At 51.8% G+C, this 23,094-nt stretch overlaps 2 protein-coding genes across 2 annotated transcripts; one reads left to right on the top strand and one right to left on the bottom strand.

Moving 5' to 3' along the window:
- Nucleotides 1-893: 893 nt before the first annotated feature.
- GTPBP2 (GTP binding protein 2) lies at nt 894-11,410 on the top strand. Its single transcript, XM_066178629.1, has 12 exons — nt 894-1,080; nt 3,342-3,368; nt 3,961-4,145; nt 4,440-4,548; nt 5,096-5,293; nt 5,573-5,747; nt 6,375-6,594; nt 7,019-7,154; nt 7,569-7,627; nt 8,234-8,405; nt 8,684-8,848; nt 9,223-11,410. The coding sequence occupies exons 1-12, from the start codon at nt 898-900 to the stop codon at nt 9,418-9,420; spliced, it is 1,827 nt and encodes a 608-aa protein (XP_066034726.1). The 5' UTR covers nt 894-897; the 3' UTR covers nt 9,421-11,410.
- Nucleotides 11,411-13,521: 2,111 nt separating this feature from the next.
- On the bottom strand, nt 13,522-23,054 carry POLH (DNA polymerase eta). Its single transcript, XM_066178628.1, has 10 exons — nt 22,894-23,054; nt 22,663-22,797; nt 22,332-22,573; nt 21,899-22,068; nt 18,592-18,695; nt 17,616-17,735; nt 16,859-16,982; nt 16,135-16,200; nt 15,336-15,499; nt 13,522-14,539 (listed from the first exon to the last, which is right to left on the bottom strand). The coding sequence occupies exons 1-10, from the start codon at nt 23,028-23,030 to the stop codon at nt 13,672-13,674; spliced, it is 2,130 nt and encodes a 709-aa protein (XP_066034725.1). The 5' UTR covers nt 23,031-23,054; the 3' UTR covers nt 13,522-13,671.
- Nucleotides 23,055-23,094: the final 40 nt, after the last annotated feature.

The raw sequence follows: 23,094 nt of genomic DNA, 5'->3' as shown, positions 1-23,094 counted from the left end.
CTCTTGGTGTCTTGCGGAGGGAGCTGCTCTCGCGCTGCCGCGCTGCCGCGGGGAGCCGAAGGCGGGGAGCTGGCAGGGAGTGCCGTGTTTGGAAACATTGCTCCCGCCGCCCCATTGGGTGCCGCCTCCAGCACCCGGCGAGTGGAGGGCGGGACGGCGAGAGGAACCTCTCCGAGGCTATTTTACAGGAACCGCGGCCCCGTGTGCACGGCGGCACGGAGGGTGTCAGTTGTACACAAACGATGATCCAGCGTCGCCTTCCCCAGGCCATGCGGCAGGGAAAGAGAAGGCGCAGTGGCCGTGGAACTGGACACTGGGAATACACTTAGTGAGGGGATGCGGCGCACAGCTTCTTTTGCACAGATCTTTTGCTCCTCCGGCCGCCCCCCGCCTTGGATCTTAAATGTGTCCTTTGGGATCGCTCTGTATCGGGCTGCTGTCTCTGCGTAGTCATGAGGTACCTCCAATGCCAAAGAGCTTCAAAAGTGCCCCAGTTTCCCGAAGCCAGTCTGACTGATCGCTCGATGTCAATAACCAGGGAACCCGGGGCTGTGAACTGCCAAAGGGGTAACCCACGGGCGTCCGCAGATCCCGGGGAGCGGCGGCATCCCGCGCGTTGTCGGTCGCGGCCGACAGGCGGCGCCCTCTCCCTTGGACTCCAACTCCCATTAGCCCCCGCGGATGGAGCCCGTACAGGAGCTAGCGGGTCGCGCCGCGGGGCACGCCGGGAGGTGTAGTTTCGAGCGGGCGGCGCGCGGTGCGTTCTCGCAGTTGTAGGCGGGCGGGACTCGCTTTCCCGGGGCGCCGCGCGGCGGTCGGTGACGCCGGGGCCGGAGCCGGGCCGGGCGGGGAGCAGAGCGGGCGCTGCGGCGGGCCGGCGGGGCCGCGGTGTCCGCCATGGACTCGCGGGTGTCGGAGCTGTTCGGGGGCTGCTGTCGGCCGGCGGGCGGCGGGGCAGGCGCAGCGCTGCGCGGGCGCGGGGGTGCCGCGCCTGGCGGCGGCGGTGGCTCGAAGACGAAGAAGAAGAACGGGCGGAGCCGCGGAGGGAAGGCCAACAACCCCCCGTACCTGCCGCCCGAGGTGAGCTCCGGCGGCCGCCGCGTCCCGTCAGCCGCGGAGGGAGCGGGACCAGGCCCGGGGGCGGGGGGCACCGCCGCTGAGGGGCGGGAGGGGCCGGAGGGCCGGTGCCACCCGCAGAGCGGGTCGGTACCACGGCCGGACCCCGCAGGTCGGGTGGCGGGTCTGGCTGGAGTTGCCGGCGGTGCTGGTGCGGGGCCGTGCCGGGGTCGGGCTGACAGCAGCCGTAGGAGCGGTCCTGCAGCCCCGGCCCCGGGAGCCGTGTGCCCGCCTGGCCCGGGCTGTCCTCCGGCTGTGCTCGCGCCCCTGGTGCCAGGGAGTTCCCCGCGGGGTCCAGCGGACCCTGTCCGCGAGTAGTATCGCACTGCCTGGCGACTCTCTGTGGGCGCTTTGTCGCCTGCGATCGAAATTGCTTCGAAAACAAAGCTTTGCTTGCCTCGGGGTTCCAAACATCCCGTTTGCATCTCTCTCTCCCCGAGAGACGATCTGGAGGGTCTGAGCCCCTTTCCAGCTGCCAAACGGGTCCTGGTGACTCCCTTCCCAGCTAATTTGACAGCTGTATCCTTACATAGGACTGCAGATAGTGTGGACAGAGGGTGAGGCACTTGTCTCTTGCAGCAGGAAGAAGTGGCACTGTTAGTACGTGGGTGTGTGCTCAGCTGGGGCAGTTGTCACCGCTCTCATAGAACTGTCATTGTGGGGAGAATGACGCTGGCTCGGACTGAATTGCTCGGCCTCAGTCAGTGAGATATTTCTGTAAAATATATAATAACCGGTGCTGGGAGGGAGCAATTCCTCCACAAGGCAGGCATGGGATTCCTGGGAAGATGGGAAAACAGCGCTCTGCTGCTGTTAGATCTTCTCCACGGAAAGGACTGTGCCCTGGAGCCGCAGTTTAGTTCTTGTTCCTTTCAGCTGGAGGCTGGATAGCCCCTGTGGTTTCAAAAACAGCTTCCTGTTTCTGGCTACCCTGTGCAGTGTGCCCCAGCAAGTCTAGGCTTGTTGCTTTTCTAGTCTCAAGTGCCTTGGAGAAGACCCACGTCCTTATTTAGACGACAGTGCAGTAGGTGAATGGGTTTTTCTTAGAACTGGAAAGCTGGTAGATGGCAAGAGAGGCAAACCTGCTACAAGTACCTTTTTCTCAGGGCACAGCTCTGCTGCCAGAGAACTGAGCTGACAGTTGAGAACTTCTGTTGGCCTTATGCCACTGTAAGCACCGCTGTGGTTAGGAGCTGAGCTGGAAGGCAAGGAGAGGGCTGTTGCCTCTCCTGACATGCAAATAGGTGTCCAGAGGAAAAGGAAGTGCTTACTATTGCCAGCCCCATTTAGTCTAACAGAGTATGTGGCTTCCTGCAGGCTCCAGCCCTTTCTTAGTGGTCCTTATACTGAATCAATGGGAAAAAATACTTAAATATTGTATATCCAATTGTAAAATTAGATATTCACTTTGGAAAGCTGGAGCCTGTTTTGGTTGAAGTGAGTTTGATGAGTACTCGGGCCTTTTTGTTGCAACTCCATCTGGCTTCAGCCTTTCCTGAGAAAGTACTTCTGAGCATATTGGGTACAGACAGTCCCAGTCAGATCTGTTTCTCCAGAACTCTCTGGCCAGTGACTGGCTGGCAAAGGAGTCATTACCTTGCTTCTTTATGTCTGTAGTCCTTCCTTGTAGAGAGAAGATACATAAGGATGTAGAAGGGAGTCAATGAAAAACTAATTGAGTGAAGGAGAGTATCATTGAACAGGGGAGGAAACAAGCTTTTGTTCTCCCCTGTATCAGATCCCTGTTTCTGTGTGCATTGGATGGATGGATGGAAGCTGCTGGATAGGGTGGGAGTGGGATGCTGTGGGTGGCATTTTGTGGGTCATGGCTGGGTGAGGGGGGAGACTTTAAATCATGCACTGGCATGTGCCTTTTTGAAGCTGGAACTCTCTCTCTCTCTCTCTGACTGTTAGGCTGGCCCTATTCTTTACTGTCCAGAAAAAAAATCTCCCCCGGACAGTATTACCCTTGTGCCCCACCCTAGTTTTATCCTCTGGTGCTCATGATGTGGGATGCAAACAGCAAAAACAAACTATAAGGAAAGTTCTAGCTGAGTGTAGGAAAAAATGGCAGAAGGCTGCTACCTAGCACAGTCTCTTTCTGCCACTTTCCCTCTTTTTGAAATTCTCAGCAGAAGCTTCAGAATATATGGGCAGCTGGTGCCTGTAGAAGTCTGTGTGGACACAGCATCTAACTCTTCTGTCTTGTTTCATTCTCTGACCAGGCAGAAGATGGGAACATCGAGTACAAGGTGAGACTTTTGAGGTTGCAGAAGAAGGTGTTCCTCCCAGAGGGTTATTTTGCACTTCACCAAACACAGCCTATGGGTAACATGGCCAAGGAAAGGACAGAAAAGTGGACACTGCACTAAGGAACTACCATTCATCTTCTGTGTCTCTATGGCAAGCTTTGCCCAGTATGCTGAGCTGGAAAAGTTTGATCTCAGTACTCAATTTTAGGAATCTCTTCTAGTATAGGATGCCTGCTGTATTTTTCTTGAGAGAGGGACACATATCTCTGAAAATGATTTCCCGCTTTCTTGTGGCTGCTCTGCCATTTGCACTTACTGGCTCCTGGATCACAGATTGGTCCCAGAGTGCTGTCTTTAACTCTGCAGCAGGCAGGGTACAGATCCCCTTATCATGAGGCGGGAAAGTTCTTCTACCATATATTTGTACCTTTGTGAAACCCCCTCTCACCTGTCCCATGGCTTCTGTTCAGACACCAATACAGGCTGTGCTTTCTAGAAGTGGGTCAGAGTTGGGAGCATTGCTTCACGGAATTGGGCAGTGGGATTGCCTCTGTGTCCAGGCTGTGACTAGAACTCCCCCTCTGTTAAACAGCTGAAGCTGGTGAACCCCTCGCAGTATCGCTTTGAGCACCTGGTGACACAGATGAAGTGGCGACTGCAGGAGGGCCGAGGTGAGGCCGTCTATCAGATCGGCGTGGAGGACAACGGGCTGCTGGTGGGCCTTTCGGAGGAGGAGATGCGAGCCTCGCTCAAGACACTGCGCCGGATGGCAGAGAAGTACGTGCTCCCTTTCATCTGCAGGGCCCACGAGCGTGAACAGCCTCTGGTAGAGAGGCTCCCTCCCTGCTGTCCCCTGAGCTCCGTCCTGCAGAGCCCCTGTATGACTGACATTCCTTCAGTCCTGAGGCTCTGGAAACGTGAGGAAAGTTATAGGGCTTTTGTCTGGAAGCTTGAGGCTCCTTCCCTGCTATCCCCAGCCTTTGTCCCATTCGCCTGTCAGGTGTTATCGTAGATGTGCAAGAGCTGTCAAGTACAAATGTGTCTCACTGCTTCCTTTTGTCTTTGTGGCAGGGTTGGGGCTGACATTACGGTGCTGCGGGAGAGGGAGGTCGATTACGACAGTGATGTTCCAAGGAAGATAACGGAGGTGCTTGTCCGAAAGGTGCCTGACAACCAGCAGGTAGGGACCTGTGGTTTGGCTGTCTTCTCCAGCTGGAGACCTAGAGGCTTTGTACAAGCAGCTTCCTTTTGGGATGGGAGCCCAAACCCTAGAGGCACTTTGTCATAGGTTGGCCCATAGCAGGTGCTTTAAAGAGGTGCCAGAGAGAGGTTTGATGATAACGCTTCTTATCTCCAAGACTGTGATTGAGACAGATGTCAGTGTGGAAGATTGACTGGATCAGAGGTGAAAAATGATTTTGCTTCTATGGCACTGGTTCTGATGCAGACCTCTGTGCAAACAAGGAAGGATTTAGAGGTCTGCTGCAGCAAATGGCCTTTTTTGTGATATCAAAGCCTGATATGTCACAAGTCAACTCTAGAGAGTGTATCGTGACTGCTGGGCAGTGGTCTGCTGGGAGCAGGAGCAGAATCTGAGCAAAATTAAACTGTGCAGTGTCCCTGATGTAGGGAAGCTCTCTGAGCTGCATCTCCACTGTCCAGTAGTGCTTATGCACTCAGCACAACAGTGGTTAAGTTTAATGATTTCTTTGTTCTTTTTCATATAGTTCTTAGACCTTCGAGTAGCTGTCCTAGGAAATGTGGACTCAGGGAAGTCAACACTGTTGGGTGTCCTAACGCAAGGAGAGCTGGACAACGGGCGGGGCAGAGCACGCCTCAACCTCTTCCGGCATCTCCATGAAATCCAATCAGGAAGAACATCAAGCATCAGCTTTGAGATCCTTGGCTTCAACAGCAAAGGAGAGGTAAGAGAGTGGGTTGCTGAACTCAGAAAGCTGGAGGAGAATAGGATTACCGACCTCTTAGAACTGTGACTGAGACAGAAGGAAAGAGAGGTGGCACAATTCTGTGTCCCTTGAGCTGAACATGAGTGTTTGTTGTCTGTCTGCAGCAGACACTGTTTCTTGCACCCGTGGTGGATGATCTCTACTTAGTAATTCTGACATCAAAGTGGATAGATAAGAGCTGGGTTTTCTTTCCTTGCCTGCTGGGGCTGCCTCTCTCACAAGCTCCTTATCCCTTAGGTGGTAAATTATAGTGACTCCCGGACAGCAGAAGAGATCTGTGAGAGTTCTTCCAAAATGATCACTTTCATTGACCTGGCTGGCCACCACAAGTATCTGAAAACAACCATCTTTGGCCTCACCAGCTACTGCCCAGACTTTGCCATGCTGGTGGTTAGCGCCAACACTGGCATTGGTGAGTGTTGCCCTGCCTGCATGGATTTACTGCAATATGTGAAGAGGAATGGAGAATGAGGGGAATGGGTCCTTGTCAGCTGTCAGTGGTTGTCAGAAAAGTTTATTAATTTTAAGCTTCTACTGATATCTTGTAAGGCTGTGTCTATGAGTGCCTGGGAGGGGAGTAGATCTGGAATCCTCTTACCAGCTGTAGACCACATTGAACTGTACCCTGGACAGAGAGGCTTTGTTTGGGATCTGAGGCTGTGTTTCTCAGAAAAGAAGACAACTCTGTCATATTCTTAGGGAGAATGAATCCCAAAGTCTTGTAAAAAGGCATCTGGAGTTCTCCCACATCTATCTCTGACATTTTTGTGACTGTTCTCTGGCAAACTTTGGCCAAAGAATGAAAAGCACTGCATCTTTCTGAAGCAGACAGATCAGTCACAAAATTTCTTGGTGGTTTTTATTTTTCTGGACTGCTGTTTGGTTTTGTTTAAAAGAATTAATTGTGCTTTTTCAATGCATGATGAACAGTGAAATCTCTAGAGTGGGCCCTTGGGATAGCCAGGAGACACAGCTATCAGCATAAACAAGCTACAGTGGTGCCTGCTGCTGCACCTACACTCTCACTTTTCTCCTGCAGCGGGCACGACACGAGAGCACTTGGGCTTGGCCATGGCCCTCAAGGTCCCCTTCTTCATTGTCATCAGCAAAGTCGACTTGTGTTCAAAAGCCACTGTGGAACGGACAGTGAAGCAGCTGGAGCGAATCCTGAAGCAGCCAGGCTGCAACAAGCTCCCCCTGCTTGTGAATTCAGACGACGATGCTGTTACAGCAGCACAACAGTTTGCACAATCTCCCAAGTAAGGGACTATTCCTTTCTTCTGTTGGGAGCAGGCAATTCAGACTGGGCTGCTAAGCAGCGCTGGGGAAGGGTGAACACAGGGGAGGGACTACATCTTGAACATCTCCACTCCTTGTCAAGTTTCCTACCTTTGCATTCTCCAAGAAGGCATTTTCCCCTCCCAAACTTTTTTCTGGGCTCTGGGAGCAAGGGCTGCATTAGAGTTACTTCTTCATGAGAATAATGTGTGTTGACAAGGGATTGGTGCCTCGACCAAACATTGAGGCAGAGGTTACTGTGGAGTTGTACTTCGCCTTCCTGCTTTAGTCACTTACTGGTGTAGTATCCATCTTCCTGCAGGTCTCAGTAGATTCAGAATCCCAGAAACCTTCTGGAGCTGTGCTGTGGTCTTCTGCTTATTTCTGTCTATTTGTGTCTGACAGCATCACCCCAATCTTCACACTGTCCAGTGTTTCTGGGGAGAACCTGGATCTCTTGAAAGTCTTCCTCAACATCCTCCCTCCACTGACCAACAGTAAAGAGCAGGAAGAATTAATGCAGCAACTTACAGAATTTCAGGTGGGTAAGAGTAGTTTGTTTCAAGTTCTGATACTGGACTCATTGCTGTGCCATGGGAGAGACGTTTGGGGAATTTGGATACCATGGGTAGAGATGTGGTGAACTCCTGGACTATGGAGAGACATGAAAAAAAGGACTTGGTCCTTGAGAAAAGGCTGAGAGGTTGGATCTGTCCTAACCATGAGAGATGTCTGTCTCAGGGATAAGATACTTTCTCTGGTTGCTAGTTAAAAAGCAGAAGTTTGTTCCTCTAATGGGAAGGCAGTGGGAGCTGGTGAAGCTCTGAGACGGTGTCTGATGACCAGCAGAGAGATCACCTCCTTCCACACAAGGGGCGGGCTCTTTGTCCTCATTCTGGAGTGCTATTTCATACCTGTCTGTCTGAGCAGTTTATTCTTGTTGGACCTGTTGCAGGTTGATGAAATTTATACGGTGCCAGAGGTGGGGACTGTTGTGGGAGGAACTCTGTCAAGGTAAGTAAGCCCAGGCAGATACGTGTGGATGTGAATGGTTGCTGGAGTTCCCACAAGGTTAAGAGTCACTTGCTGCAGAAGTGGAAGCTGTGTGAGGCTCAGTCCTGACTGCGGCCAGATGACTGAGCCAAGTGAGAGTAGAGCCCTAAAGGGAATCTAGAGTTGGCAGGGGTCAGGCATGATCCAAAGGAGTTGCTTTCTTCCTTCCTCAAGTATGGGGAGGGTTTTCCAGCAAGGGTTAACTGCATGCTACCCCATGAAAAGGCAGCTGTCCCTACATTTTCGGGAGCGATCAGAGCAGTTTGGCCACCAGCGCATCCACACTGAAGGAGTGTCATCTGACGTCTCTCTACCAGAAACAAAGCAGTGTGGCAGAGCACTAGGAGTGCAGTGGCCCCTGTCTGTACCTGGGATTCTTAAGAATGATAGTGTGGCTTTCACTCCTGCTGTAAGAAATCCTGGTTCTCAGCAGCTTTATGCCCCTGTTAGTTGGTCCAGGGTAAGAGTCCAAAGATTTGGCCCTGGGGAATTTGTTCAGTTTAATCTTGGAGGGTGAAATGTCTTTGTCTCCTGATTAACTGTGTCCTGCTCTTCTACCCTGGGCAGTGGGATCTGCCGAGAAGGGGAGAACTTGGTGGTTGGTCCCACTGATGATGGGAAGTTCCTCCGGCTCAAAGTGTGCAGTATCCAGCGGAACCGCTCCGCCTGCCGCGTGCTGCGGGCTGGGCAGGCAGCCACCCTGGCCCTCGGACCCTTCGACCGTTCCCTGCTGCGCAAGGTTAGTCCTGCTGTTGCCAGGTTGTTCACTGGTCCAGTGAGCAGGGCTGGAGGCTTCCCTGGACATCTCCCATTGGTAGGGTGGGAATGAAGTAGAAATGTTTGCAGGAAACTTGCTGTAAGGGGAGGAAATGGCCAGGTTACAAAGTACAATGAGTGCAAGGCTGAGAATGGGATGCAAGCCCAAGTCACAGAGTGGAAGTGTATTTGTGGTTTTGGGGGCTGTTCAGAAGCAAGGAGACTGGTCCTGAATGGTCTGAGCCTTGGGTTGTTCTGCAGGGCATGGTCATGGTGAGCCCAGAAATGAACCCTACCATCTGCTCAGTGTTTGAAGCCGAGATTGTGCTGTTATTCCATGCCACAACTTTCCGGAAGGGGTTTCAGGTGACGGTGCACGTGGGGAATGTGCGACAGACAGCTATCGTAGAGAAGATCCATGGAAAGGTAGGCCATGGGAAGAAAGGTGAGGAAGATGGACTTCCCTGTGGGGTTTGTTGGGATTCCACCATGTCCTCTAGTAAAGCTGGGAGATGGTGGATTTTTTTGAGTAGCTGTGTCCCTTCCTAGGGGCAGAGTCTATCCCTTTATCCTGGCCCTTTAGTTGCTTTTCCTCCAAACACGTTAACAAGGTGAACTCTCCATCCATCAGAGCTTGTGTCTTTCTGTCTCTTGTTGTGTATGCAGTAATGGGAAGGGTTCAAACCATGCAGTCTGAAGAAGGCTGCTCATTTGCCTCATCTTCTTACCATTCACATGCACCTCTTTCTACATGCATCAGCTTGGGACATGCATCTAAGCTCTCCCATTTTTCTTTCCAGGACAAGCTGCGGACAGGAGAGAAGGCAGTTGTCTGTTTCAGGTTCATCAAGCATCCTGAATACTTGAAGATCGGAGCCAAACTACTTTTCCGTGAAGGAGTCACCAAAGGCATTGGGCATGTCACTGACCTCCAAGCCATCACCACCAAAGAAAACGGCCTGGAGGAGTCCCTGGGGCCTGGACAGCTGAGCTTCTGACTACCAGTAGATCAGAGAAATATCCAATCACCAGCACCTGGGGAGAAGGCTGGAAGCTCCTGTGGCTTTCTGAGCAATGCCTGGAGCTGCTGCTGTCCTGTTCCAGTGTGGATGTCCCTCCTCTGCACTGTGAGATGGAGCATGGGAGAGTTTCTTGCATTCAGTGCCGTATGTGGGACAAGTTAAGCGTGTTCTCCACATCACCTGCAGCGTTCATTACCCTGCCCTCCTTCAGAACAGATCAGAGACCTGGGCAAGCAAGTTTTGGCTTTGTTTACTGTTTGAAAATTGCTGGTTGGGAGGCACAGTGCCCTTGACGACAAGCAGTGAAGGGATGTTTTTCCATCTCTGACACAAGGTCTGGTCCCATCTGCTGTCTGAGCACTGGGTTGATAACAGTGTTCTCTCAAGTCATCCTTCAGCACATCCTTTTGGGCAGGGGATAGAAGAGGCGATGCTACCCACAGCAGGGCCTTGGCTGAACCTCTCAGAATGCATTCAGGACACTTTTTAACCTTTGGAATCTTGGTTGGCTTTAGTCTGCTGTGTGTCCATTTGTGCACTGGTTTTGCGTTACTCCAATCTGAGTGTCTTACTGTTGGACAGATGTCCTGTTCCCCTCTGACTCGTACACATTTCTTCAGCATCCCTCCTTCTGACTCGGGGGAAGCTGTGGCTGCTCTGAGTGGCACAGCCTCCTGACGTAACTTCATGAAGACAGAGTTTGTACTTGCATCTGTTCCATGCAGCCGCTGGACAGGAGGCCATTCTGTGGAGCAGAGCAGGGCCCGGGTGTGTGCCGGTGTGAGCAGGTTGTTTCCATGGATGTTCACCTGAAGGTGCCATCTGCACATTGGTAGCAGTGGTTTGCAGTGGGCTCCCTGGTGTGGCTGTTCCCAGCCCACCTTGTTCCTCACACACTTGCCTTAATGCGTGAGGAGGACAGGCTGCATTACCTGCACAAAACCAGGTAACTTCTGTTTTAACAGTGACATGATTTTTATTCCTCTTGGAGCACGAATTCCTTTCTTTTCATTGCCACTGATGTTTGTTGTCAAAGGAAAGCTGATGTTGCCAGCAAGGACTCTGTATGTAGAGTGGAGCACAGGTCTCCCACTCTCCGTCATGCAGCTCTGCTGTGCAGCCTGGAGGGTGCAGCAGGGTCTGTGAAGCTGTACATAGGCTTTTGGTTTTATTGTTGACTGTTAGACCAAATGTGTGCGCTGTGAGCAAAAGGCCTTCAGCAAGCCCTGCTGGTTGGTGTGGTGGCCTGCAAGCCCAGACTGAATAGAAGGGCAAGGGCCTGTGATAGCCCCGGCCACCCAAGTGGCCCTTCTGCCATCCTGAGAGCAGGTTCCGTTCTGCTGCAGGGCCATGGTCTCTGCGCTGGGCGAGGCCATCGCGGGGCCAGAAGGTGGGGGCTGCGTACTGCCAAGAGCCTGCTGAGGTGGGGGGAAGCCTGTCAAGTGGTGGCATAAATGAAGGGAAGGCAGCTTAATAGTTGCAGGAGTGACCTGTCCCTTGGAGGGAGCACCAATCCAGCTGAAAACTGCTGCATCCCCAGCAGAGAGAAGGGAGATGCTGGCTCAGAGTCACTGCTCAAGCAGGATCCCCTTTTTTTCCCATTCTGGCAGTGGGCTGGGTATTCCAATGACACAGCCTTTTCACCAATGTCTGCAAGGACAGGCCCCAGCTGCAAGCAGGCTCTTCCCTTTGGTGCTAGTGGGTCACAAAGAAAGCTGCCTGGGGATGGGGGACTCCAGCTCTTTGCAGCAGCACTGGTGTTTTGTGCCCCAAAGGGGGGTGCTGTGACCTTTCTGAAACAGCTGATGGCTGGTCTCACCTCATCCCTGCCATCTGTGGCATGACTGTTCTTGGTGCCATGCTCTTCATAATTGCTGTTTTGTTGTCTTGAATTTTTCTAATGCTGGGGATTGTCCCGGTTCTCCAAGCATCTATATAAATGTACAGAATAAAGATGTTTTATTGAGCTTTCTGGCTGAGTTGTACAATGAGTGAGGGTGGAGCTAGGCTCTTACCCTGCTGCCCTTGGAGCTGGGTCACAGCAGGAGCTGGCTACCCATTCCTAGGCTTCCTGCATTCAGCGCCGTAAATACCGAGCCGAGGTGTGGAAAGAACGCACACACTGTTGTTTACAATCTTGCGCTCCCGGCTTATCTGAGTGAGCCTGGGTGTGCAGCCTGAGGTCACAGGCAGCCACGTCACCCTGAGCACAGCACTTTGGGCGTTGTGGGCGGAGCAGGCTGCGGGGAAGAGCCTCCTCAGAGTCACAAATTCCCCCAGAGCCTAATTAAAGGGACGCTTTCTAGGGCACACTCCTAACCGGTGATTAGTTTTAAAAATAGCTTCGACCTTATCAAGAGGTTTATGACTGCCTTGTCTCCATGAGAACAGGTTGTTCCCTCGGGACAAGTAGAGGCAGAAAGGCTTCCCTGTGGAGATGACTTGTGACCAAAAGGATTTGCCTCTTCTAAACTTGTTTTTGTGTTAGATAGTGGCATCTGCGGAGTGCAGTCCTGAAAGACACTTAGGAAATGAGATGTGCCACTGTCACAGGAGATGAGACAATCCTGCCAGACTGGTTGCTGTTTCTCTTCACGTGAGGACTTTGGGAAATTTGTCACTTTGCAATGTTAGGACTGTCATTAGTGGGAGTGACTTCATAATTCCTTCCTCTACTGATTACCAGAGCTGCACGCACCAGAATGAGCTTCTTGTTCTTCTTGAAATTTCACAACTCGTTATTAAGTGTTAGACTCCACTGACAGTAACATAGCAGCATCCCCAGCACAGGCTGTCTGCCGGAAGGAGAGCGCACTCAACAGCTGCATTTAGGATGATGCAGTTCAGAAAATAGCACATAGGTACAGAGCTGCAGTTGGCATCATTATTTGCTGCCTGAAAGGCTCTCTCCCCCCCGGCCAAGGAAGGGAAGCCTGCAGCTGATGAAACTCCCTGCAATGCGTTTCCTAACTCCACCCAGTGCTGCCTTGACGTGGCACATTCATTTCCCCCTCCCTAAGAGCCACGTTCAAGTTATTGGCAGCTGAGCTTCTGGCGGGCTCCAGGCAGCTCGCAGTGTAGCAGGGCTGAGCCCTGCCGGGCAGCTGAGGGAAGCACTTTTCTTGCCCTGGAGCCAGTCTCTCTCTCAGGGCCCGCTCGTCCCCTCCATGATAATACTCTGCTTTATTGGCTGTTGTAATCTGTGGAGCTCTGGAGTGGCCTCTTTACTGTGACCTGTGGCCCAAAGAGCTGAACAAGTCATTTGGCAGAGCACAGTCAGAACGGGTACCTGTCAGCAAGTTATATCCAGTATCACTCAGTCTGGGAAGCAGGAGAAACATGGTTATGCACTCTACACTGGACAAAAGTTTTCACAGTGGGCTTTGTGACTTATACAATATATATCTATTATAACAATGTTATGTCATGTATTCTTATATCATGTTTTCTATGCCATCTAGTGAGGGTTCTAGCAATAGACTGCTTGTGTCAATAGCAATTACTATGAATGAACGCAAAGTTTTCAAAAAGCCCACCAAAAAGTATGCATATGCAGCTACTACTTCCTCAAATCTTCTATGAGGGGAGCAGTCTTTCTTGCGTGCTCCTGAGCTGCTGATTAGCACCATGCAATGGACTGCTACACAGAGGGAACTGCCAAACCATGTATAACATAAATCCTGGGGTGTGGGAATAAAAATCAGTGTCTTCCAGGCCGAGGGAGAAGGAACAACAGGGCTAAGCTACCACATATAAATTACACAGTAAGGGCAAGACCTGCAACCACAGCCAGAGTAGAACCATGAGTTGAAGGTTTCATACTGAGTGATTAGACAGGGGTTCAAGCCAAGGCTTACCTGGAGATTCCCTGGGATAAGCTGCTACACTTACAGTGGCTGCTTTTATAGGAGGAACAAAATTAACGAGCAATGATGCCATGGAAATACCTATGGCAAGAAGTGTAGGCGAGAGTACCGTGCAGCTTCTAGTAGCACCAGGCAGGCAGAGACAGGCTTAGCTGCCAGCAGCTGAACTGGCTGCATCTACACAATTCATGAGTTCCAGTTCCTCTTAGACTTGGGGTGGAGATAATTTATTAGACTTTTTGGCATTAAAACCTGACAGGCAGTATAAAAACTTTTACCCAGATTTAAAACCACTGATTCTTTGAAAACACTGATTCTTTTAAAATACTGATTCTTTGAAAACATCCAGTGTGGCTGGGAGTTAAGGAGGTAAGGGCTTAAAGAAAAAATCTAAAGTTCTTGTCACACCTTCCTTGGGTCGTTTTGCACTAGATCCTGCTGGAGTCTTGAGCTTGTTCTTTGCCTTGGCAGGAGACCTGGAAGCCACAGCCTTTGCATTGGGAGCTGCTTCTGAAGCAATGGGAGGGCTGGGCTCTAGGAAAGAGCTTTGCAGCTCCAGAGCAAAGTGGTAGTCCATGTGCTCTGGGAACTCCCATACCAGCACAAGCTGGCCACACTTCTCACAGCGCTGCTGGTCACTTGGAGAGGCAGGAGGCAGCAGGGCGAGCTCAGGAGACGGTGGCAAATTCTGCTCATTTCCCTCCATAGCTGATTGTAATTTCAGAAGGGTCCTGGAGCTGGGTGGAGTTGAGGGTGTTTGTGTACCATCTGATGGCAACCTCTCCCGGTGAAGCCTCTCGTACGGAGAAGCAGGGCTGGCATTGCTGGAACTCTGCTTCACAGGGGACTCCAGGTTACACTGCACGGAGGGAAGTCCAACAGGCAAGCCAACAGCAGCTCTCTCATGGTGCTCTGGGGAACTGGGCACAGCTGACTCTGCAGTGGCACCAGTGGGCAAGCTGGTTGCTGCTGCTGCCTGTGACAGCTGCCGTTCTGCTGCCTTTTGGAAGAACGACTCAATAGCGCTAGCTGGCTTCTGCCGGAGGTCTTTGCTTGGGCTCCTAAAGAACTTGACCCCGGCCCTCCCACAAGATGTGGCATTTTGGCTGGTGGTGGCAGTGCCATCAGGCTGGGTATCACCCGTCAGGAAGGTGGCAATGCCTGTAGAGAGGGTGACAGGCTCCGAGAACTTGCTTGCTGAGAGTTGCACTGAAATCAGCGGTGGAGACCTGCAAAGGACAGACCAACATCAGCTCACACACCAGCCTGGAATCTTTTGAGGTAAGAAAGAAACCTTTTGAGGTAAGACTCTAAACAACACACAACATTCACAGACAGGGGAACTGTAGTATCTGTCAAGGGGTGGGAGAGATGTTTGCTCTGACAAAGGTAGTATTGCTGCCTCCAGAACAGACATAGCAGGCTGTGCTGGGCAAAGCAGAACCCCTTTTTCCAAAGCAACAGCTCCAAAGGAAGGGCATTGGAGCAGGAGCAGCCAACTGCCCACCTGGACTTTCAGTCTACTACAGGCTGAAGCTTTGGTGAGATCAGAGAGCCCAAAGGGAGCAGCAGCCTTGTCAGAATTTAACAGACAGGACCGTCTTGCCGTTATTGCAGAGCAGAAGGAAGGAAGGAAATGCTGAGGACAGGAGTTGTGCACTTTCATTTTTCTTCCTGCCCCAATGGCTTCCTCACAAAATTTTGTCATGAGGGTAGGTCAACAAGGCTTAGCTAATTTCTTCAGCCCAGCAGGGCCAGGACAGCCTCACTCCAGCTGGACAAACAGCAGCCAGTAGCAATCCTCAGCTCCAAGTACAGAAGTGTCTCAGCAGATGTGGGGCTCAGAAGAGGCCAGGCTGTCCTGCTGCTAGAAGGTCACTGCACTCTACCATGAGGGTGCTGGGAACCACTTTTCCTGCCACTCAAATTAACTTGAGTTCCTTTCCAACAGGTCTCTGGCTTGTCCAGTACCTCCCACATCTGAACCACTCCTGACAGAGGTGATCCACTTTGTCCCACACTCACCATGCTGCCTGGTGAGCCCCAGCCACGTTGCAGTTTTGGATGAGGGTGAAGGCGTCGTTGCACATTTTCTGTGCGTCGTAGCGGGACAGGGCGCACAGACGTGACACCCGGGTGTCCCCTTGCTGGCGGATCACCACCATCAGCTGCCGGGCCACACGGTGGTTCTGCCGGGAGAGAAGAGCTGTGCTTCCAGCGACTCCTGCAGGAAGGGGCAGGAACAGCCGAGGGGACTGTTCCCTGCCTGGAGCCCTCCCAAGCCCTGCACCCCCTGCCATCTCCCGATGGTGGGGTGAGACAACACGACCTGCCCGGCCTGATTGCCAAGGGATGGGACAATACACAAGTGCTTGCACAATTGTGCCACAGAGGATGGGAAGTAGCTAGTCCTTGCTTTCCCTCAAAGGCAGCTCCACACTTTTTTTGGTGCCACTGCAGTGCCAAAGCTGTGTGCTCCCACCCTGGCCTGCAGCCTACCATCGAGATAGGAGCCCACAGGCACACCTGTGTCAGCAAAGGACTTGCAAGGGAGCAGCAGTGCAGCAGAAGGAAGGTGCAGTGGCTTTCAGATCCCTGCATCCTAAAGCATGGGACAAGGATTATTCTTAACCCTGCAGTGTTCTGGGGCAAAACCATCCTGCCTGGCCATGCTCCCGCACATCTCTCTACTTGGGACACCTCTGCACACAGGCACATGTCTGTGGGTGAGCAATTTCCTCCCCTCCCACATACCACCCTCAGCCTCCTGCAAACCACTCATGGTGCAAATGCACTATGTGCCCTCACTGCCTCCCCTCCTTACCTGGCTCCTGTCCTTGTTCAGTCTGGACTCCAGCTCCAAGGCCAGCTGCAGGAGCCAGTGCTGCACCTGGACAAAGCAGGGGTAACAGACTGGTTGGGCCTCTGCTCACAGCAGTACCACAATACAAGAGCAATGCCCTGCACACCGGAGAGTGCTGGTGGGGGATCAGACTGGAATGGGCAGACTATTGTAAGGCCCCATATCTGTAGCAGACCTTGAGAAATCAGTCCAGCTGAGATTCGACACTGCAGGCAAGGACATTGTAGATACCATACAAGCCCTGCAGCATTACTACTACACTTTGTCAAATAATCCATGTTCTCTGTCCTGGGTTTCTCCTTCCATCTTTCTACAGCTCAGTGGGAACCTCACCCCAGCTAATAGCTAAAGCACATCCTGCCTCTTTTTTTGAGCTAGTTACCTTCCTTCTAGCAAAGATGCTCTTGAAGCTTGGCACTGGGAATAACTTTTGAACATCACAGGCCATTTTGCTCATGGAAATTACAACCAGGATGGACCTCTTTGTGCAGGAGTTTCTCAACGCATTTCTGTCAACAGGGACTTCCAGAGCTCAAACCACCTTCTCCCACTAGGCCTCTAGTCTGAGTTTCAAGGCATAATTGTGCAGAAAAGCAGCAGTTTTGCAAGCTAGTCTCAGTTTTTAGTATTCTTATCTTCTCCAGCGTGAAAGCCAAGCCTTATGCTAGATGTAGGCTTCTCCTACCGCCTTCTGTGTGGCCAGGGCTGACTTCCCAGGGAAGTTCTTGCTGCAGCCAATAGACTGGGGCAGGTACCGGTTTTTTACAGGTTCCTCTTCAATTCCTCTGCACAAGTCATAGAGCCAAGACCTAAAAGCAACAGGGAGAGCATGACATTAAGGCAGCTACAGACAGACAGGTATCACTGGGCAGCACATCAGTCTCCTGCTGAGTCCTGCTTTCAACTCAGAGCAAGCCGTGACTGTATCTCATCCTCAGCTCTATAGTTGCAGCCACAGCTGAACAGGTAGGATTCCTTCAGGCCACAATTGCCTATCAGCACAACTCCTCCAACCTCTTCTCCTGAAGTGGCAAAGTGGCAACAGTCCACCAGTCCACAGGGCAGTCCAACCACTGTTCTGGGCCCAGAAATTGTGTTTCAGGCTCCAGTCCAGCCTTGTAATTTCCTCTGCAATGAGACTCTCTAGACTGCCCTCTTCCCAGCCTGCAGAGAACCAGCTCTTTGACCCCATCCTTGGATGCTGTAGAGGAAGGCTGAGACACTGGCTGACAACCAAAATTTTATCCTGGGGAGGGTGCCTGGGAGCAGGCAAGACTAGAAACCTGCTGTGGGCCTGACAGATCAATGCTTCTCAAAGATGTCACTGAAGTTGTACTTTCCAACCTTCTTAATCACAGCAGAACAATCTAAAAGGTTCTGTGACTGAAAGGAAGTCTCAATTTCTGCCAAGAGCCAAGTTGTGGTGAGTGGTTCATCATTACCCAGTTTTGTCTCCAAAATGTGTCTGCAGCTCAGTCTCACTGAACTGTGTCAGCTCCCCAATGTACTCCACTCCCAGGATGTCTGTGATAGCAGTGCCAAGCTTGCCTCCCAGGTTACGGCTACGGCAGAGAAACAAAGAAAAAGAGAAAACATAAATGAAGCATTATGTGGAGAGTGTGACAAGTCTCATTGCAGCAGCTGTTCCTACATGAGAACAGCTAGAAGCTGCTTAGAACTAGCAGGACAAAAGGAACACTTGGCACATAACAGCTCTTCTGCTTATAGTAAGAGGGCACATAGGAGCTGATGTAGGAACTGCTCCTTGGGTCCCCCAGCTTCTGCCTCAGCTCCATCTGATCCCAAACCATGCTCTGAAGAATGCCTCACGTACAGCTTCCTTCTTCCGACACAGACAGGACCCTTTCCCACACACATCCCTCTCCATCCCTTGCAAGACACAGAAAGCAGAGAACAGCAGTGCAGGTCTGGAAAGCAGGATTAGGGATTCATTCCTCTGGAGCAGCGGTGCTGGTAACACTTCCCTACACCAGGAAAAGAACTTGTGCATATTGTGGATGCTCAAAAGCAAACTACATCTGCTCTCTGTGAGCACAGCTGTCACTCACACTGGGGAACAGCTATGGCCTCCTTGCCCACAGTTGCTTCTGGCTTAGCACAGCCTTACCCTGGGAAAGGATGCCCACAGGCTGCTACTGCGCTTTTGGATTGTGGTCCCTTCAACAGGGCTGCAACTTCCCAACTATACTGCCCCTGAATTGTCGCTCACAGCCATGAGGGATCACTGGCAGGATTCCCTCTATTTACTAGGAGCACTGAGGAGCAGTTACTGTGGAGCTGAGAGCCTTTGCTGGCTTCTGCTGGCTGCTATCAGTGAGCATCAAATTGCTGTGCTGATGTGGCCAGGAGCAGCCCCAGGCTGCACTAAAGCAGCAGCAGCAGCTCCCTGGTACTCACATGCTGCTGACGGGCAGTTGGCTGAAGAGCTGCGGCACAAATCGTGCAGACACCAGTGTCTGGCGGTTGGGCTTGTTCAACCCACAGGCCAGTTTTGCCAGTGTCTGTAACACAGAAGAGGGTGGAAACTCTGTTATTACACACCGTGCACTGGCCTAATGGGACTCTATCCAACAGCCTGTGCTGCACCACCTCTAAGAGCTGCCTTCAGAATAGCTGCTAGGAATATGTGCAGGGTGCACCACTGCTTGCTCCTAGGCAGTATCTACCCTAAAGTTCAACATGCACTAGCTGGGTATTCTGAAAGCAAAGCTGCTTCCAGACTTTAGTTCTGTGAATTGCTGGACTCCTACTCCAGGCAGATAAAGGTCTACTATCTGCTGTGGTTGCTGTAGTTTTCCATCAGGCAAGCATGCTAGAACTTCCACAGCACGCCCACAGTTCTCCCTAGGCTATGTCTCTCACTATGTCTTTTTCCTTCATTTTCTGTGTTTGTCGTGCTTTTTCTCAATGCCACTATTTTAATTTTCTCTCTGTGAGGTCTGCAGCAGCATAGTGCTGCAAATGGAGACCTTTAAAATACAGAATTGCTAGCCTGGAAGGCATGTTCTCCTATACAGCTTCCCTTCCCACTCTGAGTTACCACAGGGTCAAAAACACACAGATCAGTTTGAGGTACGTTTAGGTGGGTGTTTGAGGTTTTATTGAACAACTCTAATAACTTCCTCTTTCACTGCTTTGCCACACATCCTGTAACTAAGCAAAACTTCTTGCCTGCCTAATGAGCTATGATCTTTATTAACAGCCCATTTTACAGGCTTACATACATTTGAACTCATTCCTAGACAAAGTAGATCCCTTTTCAGATGTCCAAACACTGTTTTTCTTGTGTGGCTGGAGACTTCCAAGTTTACCTACCTCATAAAGTAACATGCTGCAAACCAAACCAATCACTGAGACTTCATGGGGAGAAATCATTTACTTTTTCTGACACCTTCTGTAAACTGCACATGTTGAAACAGAATTTGGCATTTCTACAAGAGCACTTCTATTACTGACTCATCCTGCTGCTTGTCCACAACAACTCCAGGCTACTTCCTGACTTACTGTGACTTAGCCAAAATCCTGCCAGTTGCTTTTTTTCTATAAACCACAAAAACAGTCAGTGAGCATAAGAGAGCACAAGAAGCACTGTTTGGTGATTTCAGACTGATTGTAAGCTTTTTCAAGCTCAGAATTTTCACAGAACTTTCACAGCCCAAGCCCTGAGCCCCATCTCTGCAACACCTGAATTCATACAGCTGTTCCCTCTCTGTAGGCTTCAGTGAAAATACTGGCTCTTAGCAGACCTCAGACAGATCCCCCCAGGATCCTATTCTAAACACCCCAATCTGAGTGCCACTCACTGAACAAAATCATAATGGGAAACAGTAATATTTTCCTCAGCTAGATGCATGCCCTTCAGACAACTTCAATCAAGTTGTCTGCTACAGTGTCATCATCAGGTTATTCAGCTCAGGGTGAAGTGTGTTAGAAACCTTAAGGCTGAAACCTCACATCTGTAGTCTTTCCTGCACATTTGGCCATTTATGCTGTCAAAGAGGGCACATAAATTAATTTGGCATGAGTGGTTCTTGAGAAAACTCTGCTGTTATCCTCCAGGTGCTTCCGAATTTTTTGGTCTTGTTTATCATCTGGGTTCCTGGTGTACTCTAACAAGGTATTTCATTGGGAAAAGCAGTTCCTTGTGAGTGTTTTCTGTAGAAAAAACACAAGCAATAAACAGGTAATCTTCACCCTGAGTTTCAGGCAACAGTCACTGTAGTCAGTTTTACTGACAAATTCCCAGCGACTTGGTGGCAGAACACCACCAGATTGGGGCACTGAGGTGAGCTGGGTTGCTATTCCTCTTTCTGGTGAGTCAGTGTTTACCCTGCTGGCCGTGGGGATTTGGGTGATGCTCAGCCAGCTGCTGAGAGCAGCCACAGGAGCTCTTGGTGCATGAGAGCAGCTGCAGAAACAAACGGACTTTGATGCTATAGATGCTGTAGCTACAGAGGGTTTCCTGTTGGGTGAAAGGCAGGCTGATTTACTGAGAGCATCCCTTTTGTTCTGCAGAAAAGGTTTGCACCCACCAAGTGAGCAGCCTGTGGAAGCACAGCACAGTGCTTGCACAGCCACAAGTATGCTGTGGTGATCTCTGGACTGTGCTTGCTGCTACAGACACACAGTTCTTCAGGGATAACACAGTACATCGCAGTGTCCTTACTCTCTCAAAAAAATAAAAATGCTGGCATAGAAAATGGAAGCTGGGAGAAGCTGCTAGAAATATCAGGGAAGTTCTCTGTAATTCTTCATTAAGGAAAGCAAAAAGGCAAATTGAACATACCTTCCACTGGAAACTTCTACACCAGTGGCCTTCCTCAGCTAGCCCATTTCTGCCTCATAATCTGCTATAGTTTCAAACTGAGCCAGTGCAGAACCAGTTTCAGTCCCTGCGTACAGCTGGCAGTAGTACCAGATGTTTCTGCAGCAGTTTAAGATGAAATACATCTTCCCTGAACTCCAAAGTATCCATTTAGTTTTAATTTTCTTTTTTTAAGGTCAGAGCCTGCCTTTATAAAGTCATACCTGTATAAATAAACCCCTCTTCTACAGAACAAAAGGGATGCTCTCAGTAAATCAGCCTGCCTTTCACCCAACAGGAAACCCCCTGTAGCTATACCATCTATAGCATCAAAGTCCGTTTGTTTCTGCAGCTGCTCTCATGCACCAAGAGCTCCTGTGGCTGCTCTCAGCAGCTGGCTGAGCATCACCCAAATCCCCACAGCCAGCAGGGTAAACACTGACTCACCAAAAAGACAAAAAGCAACCCAGCTCACCTCAGTGCCCCAATCTGGTGGTGTTCTGCCACCAAGTTGCTGGGAATTTGTGTCAGTAAAACTAGCTACAGTGACTGTTGCCTGAAACTCAAGGTGAAGATTACCTGTTTTATGCTTGTATTTTTTCTACAGAAAACACTTCTGGAGGACTTAAACCCCTTTTGTTCCTAGTGAGCTCACTCTTTAGGGTACACCAGGAATCCAGGCAGTAAACGAGTGGATTGCTGACTGCCCAGGCCACAGCTCTGGGGAAACAACTCCTCCCATTTCCAGATCTTCTAATTTCTCTGAAGGTGTGATCACGCATGGTTGCATTCCCAGCTTGGCTCGTCTTCTACAGGAGACTTGTAAGTATAGGAGAGCATCTACAGCATGTTCTGACTCTGCTACCCAGAAGAAATCAGGCTGATGCATTATGCACGTACCTTGTTGTGCGAGATACCAGCTGAACACCTGAATCCGGTTGCTGCTTCCACTGCCACCCTAATTTCTTCCACAATTACTGCGCCCATGGTCAGCTGCAGGTCAGGACAGTCAGGGTTATCGAAAGACAGCGACGCCAGCCACTCGTCCAAACCACGTTGCCGCAGCTCCTCTAGAAAAGGGACACAAAGAGGGATCACAAGGGGACACGAAATGGCACATCTTGCTGAGCCCAGCAATGGGACCCGCAGCATCAGCCAGTCCCAGCCAGCAGCCGCAGGCTTCTGTAAGCGCATTCCAACCACAGGGAGGAGAAGGAGGCTCCTTAAGAGCCATTAACTGCGGAAAACACAGACTCCATTTACCACGCCCTGGATTCGAGGCGGACAACGCAGTCGGAGTGGGCCTTCCCGGGGGGCGGGGGTCGGTGCGTACCCTTCCCGCCGGGATCATCTCGGCGCGTGCCCTTCCCGCGGGGATCGGCGCCGGGCTCTCCGGGCAGGCCCTGCACGAAGGTGCTGGGCAGCAGCTCGGCCGCCAGGGGGCGCCCGCGCAGCTCGCGCAGCCGGTGGCGCGCGCTGCCCGTCAGGTCCAGGTACGCCTCGTCGATGCTCGCGCGCTCGATGGCGGCGAAGCGCGACAGCACCTGCATCACCTCCGCGCTGGCCTCCCGGTACCTGCCGGGCGGCGGGCACCGGCTCAGCCGCCGACCCGCGCCACCAGGGAGGCCCGCGCCGCCGCCGCCGCCCCCGGCTCCCGCTCTCACCGTGTGAGGTCCGCCTTGCCGCGCGCCTGCGGCACCCGGGCCAGCGCCAGCTCGGGGCACAGCGCCCGCGCCTCCGACGCCCACATTCCGCGGGACACGCCGAAGGCGCGCGCCTCGTAGCTCACCGCGATGATCCTGCCAAGACACGGAGGTGAAGTGCAGGGCGGGCCCGGCCCCGCGGGGAGCGGGGTGGGACGGAGCCAGGGTCGACAAGCCGGCTCGCCTACCTACCCGCCGCCCTGCCACTCGGTGTACTGCACCACGGCGCAAGGGCGGCCGCGCAGCTGCGGGTCGAGGCGCTGCTCCACCTGCATGAAGAAGCAGTCCATGTCTACCAGGGCCACCACGCGCTCCCGGCCCCGCGACATGCCGCTGCCGCTACCGGCTCCCGCCCGACTGAGTGAATGATTGAATAACCGCCCGCTCGGTGGG

This window comes from Chamaea fasciata, unplaced genomic scaffold (assembly GCF_029207755.1).
Source record: "Chamaea fasciata isolate MVZ Bird 193981 ecotype frontalis unplaced genomic scaffold, bChaFas1.0.hap1 SCAF_3, whole genome shotgun sequence".
In the NCBI taxonomy this organism is placed as follows: domain Eukaryota; kingdom Metazoa; phylum Chordata; class Aves; order Passeriformes; family Sylviidae; genus Chamaea; species Chamaea fasciata.
Note: the sequence above shows the minus strand (reverse complement) of the source record. Positions and strands in the feature narration are given on the sequence as shown.

Coding starts and splice junctions, on each gene's coding strand:
- GTPBP2 (XM_066178629.1), top strand. CDS start 898: ATGGACTCGCGGGTGTCGGAGCTGTTCGGGGGCTGCTGTCGGCCGGCG. Junction 6,595..7,018: donor CAGTTTGCACAATCTCCCAA/GTAAGGGACTAT, acceptor TGTGTCTGACAG/CATCACCCCAATCTTCACAC. Junction 8,406..8,683: donor ACCGTTCCCTGCTGCGCAAG/GTTAGTCCTGCT, acceptor GTTGTTCTGCAG/GGCATGGTCATGGTGAGCCC.
- POLH (XM_066178628.1), bottom strand. CDS start 23,030: ATGTCGCGGGGCCGGGAGCGCGTGGTGGCCCTGGTAGACATGGACTGC. Junction 22,798..22,893: donor ACCGAGTGGCAGGGCGGCGG/GTAGGTAGGCGA, acceptor GTGTCTTGGCAG/GATCATCGCGGTGAGCTACG. Junction 17,736..18,591: donor CAACTGCCCGTCAGCAGCAT/GTGAGTACCAGG, acceptor TCTCTGCCGTAG/CCGTAACCTGGGAGGCAAGC.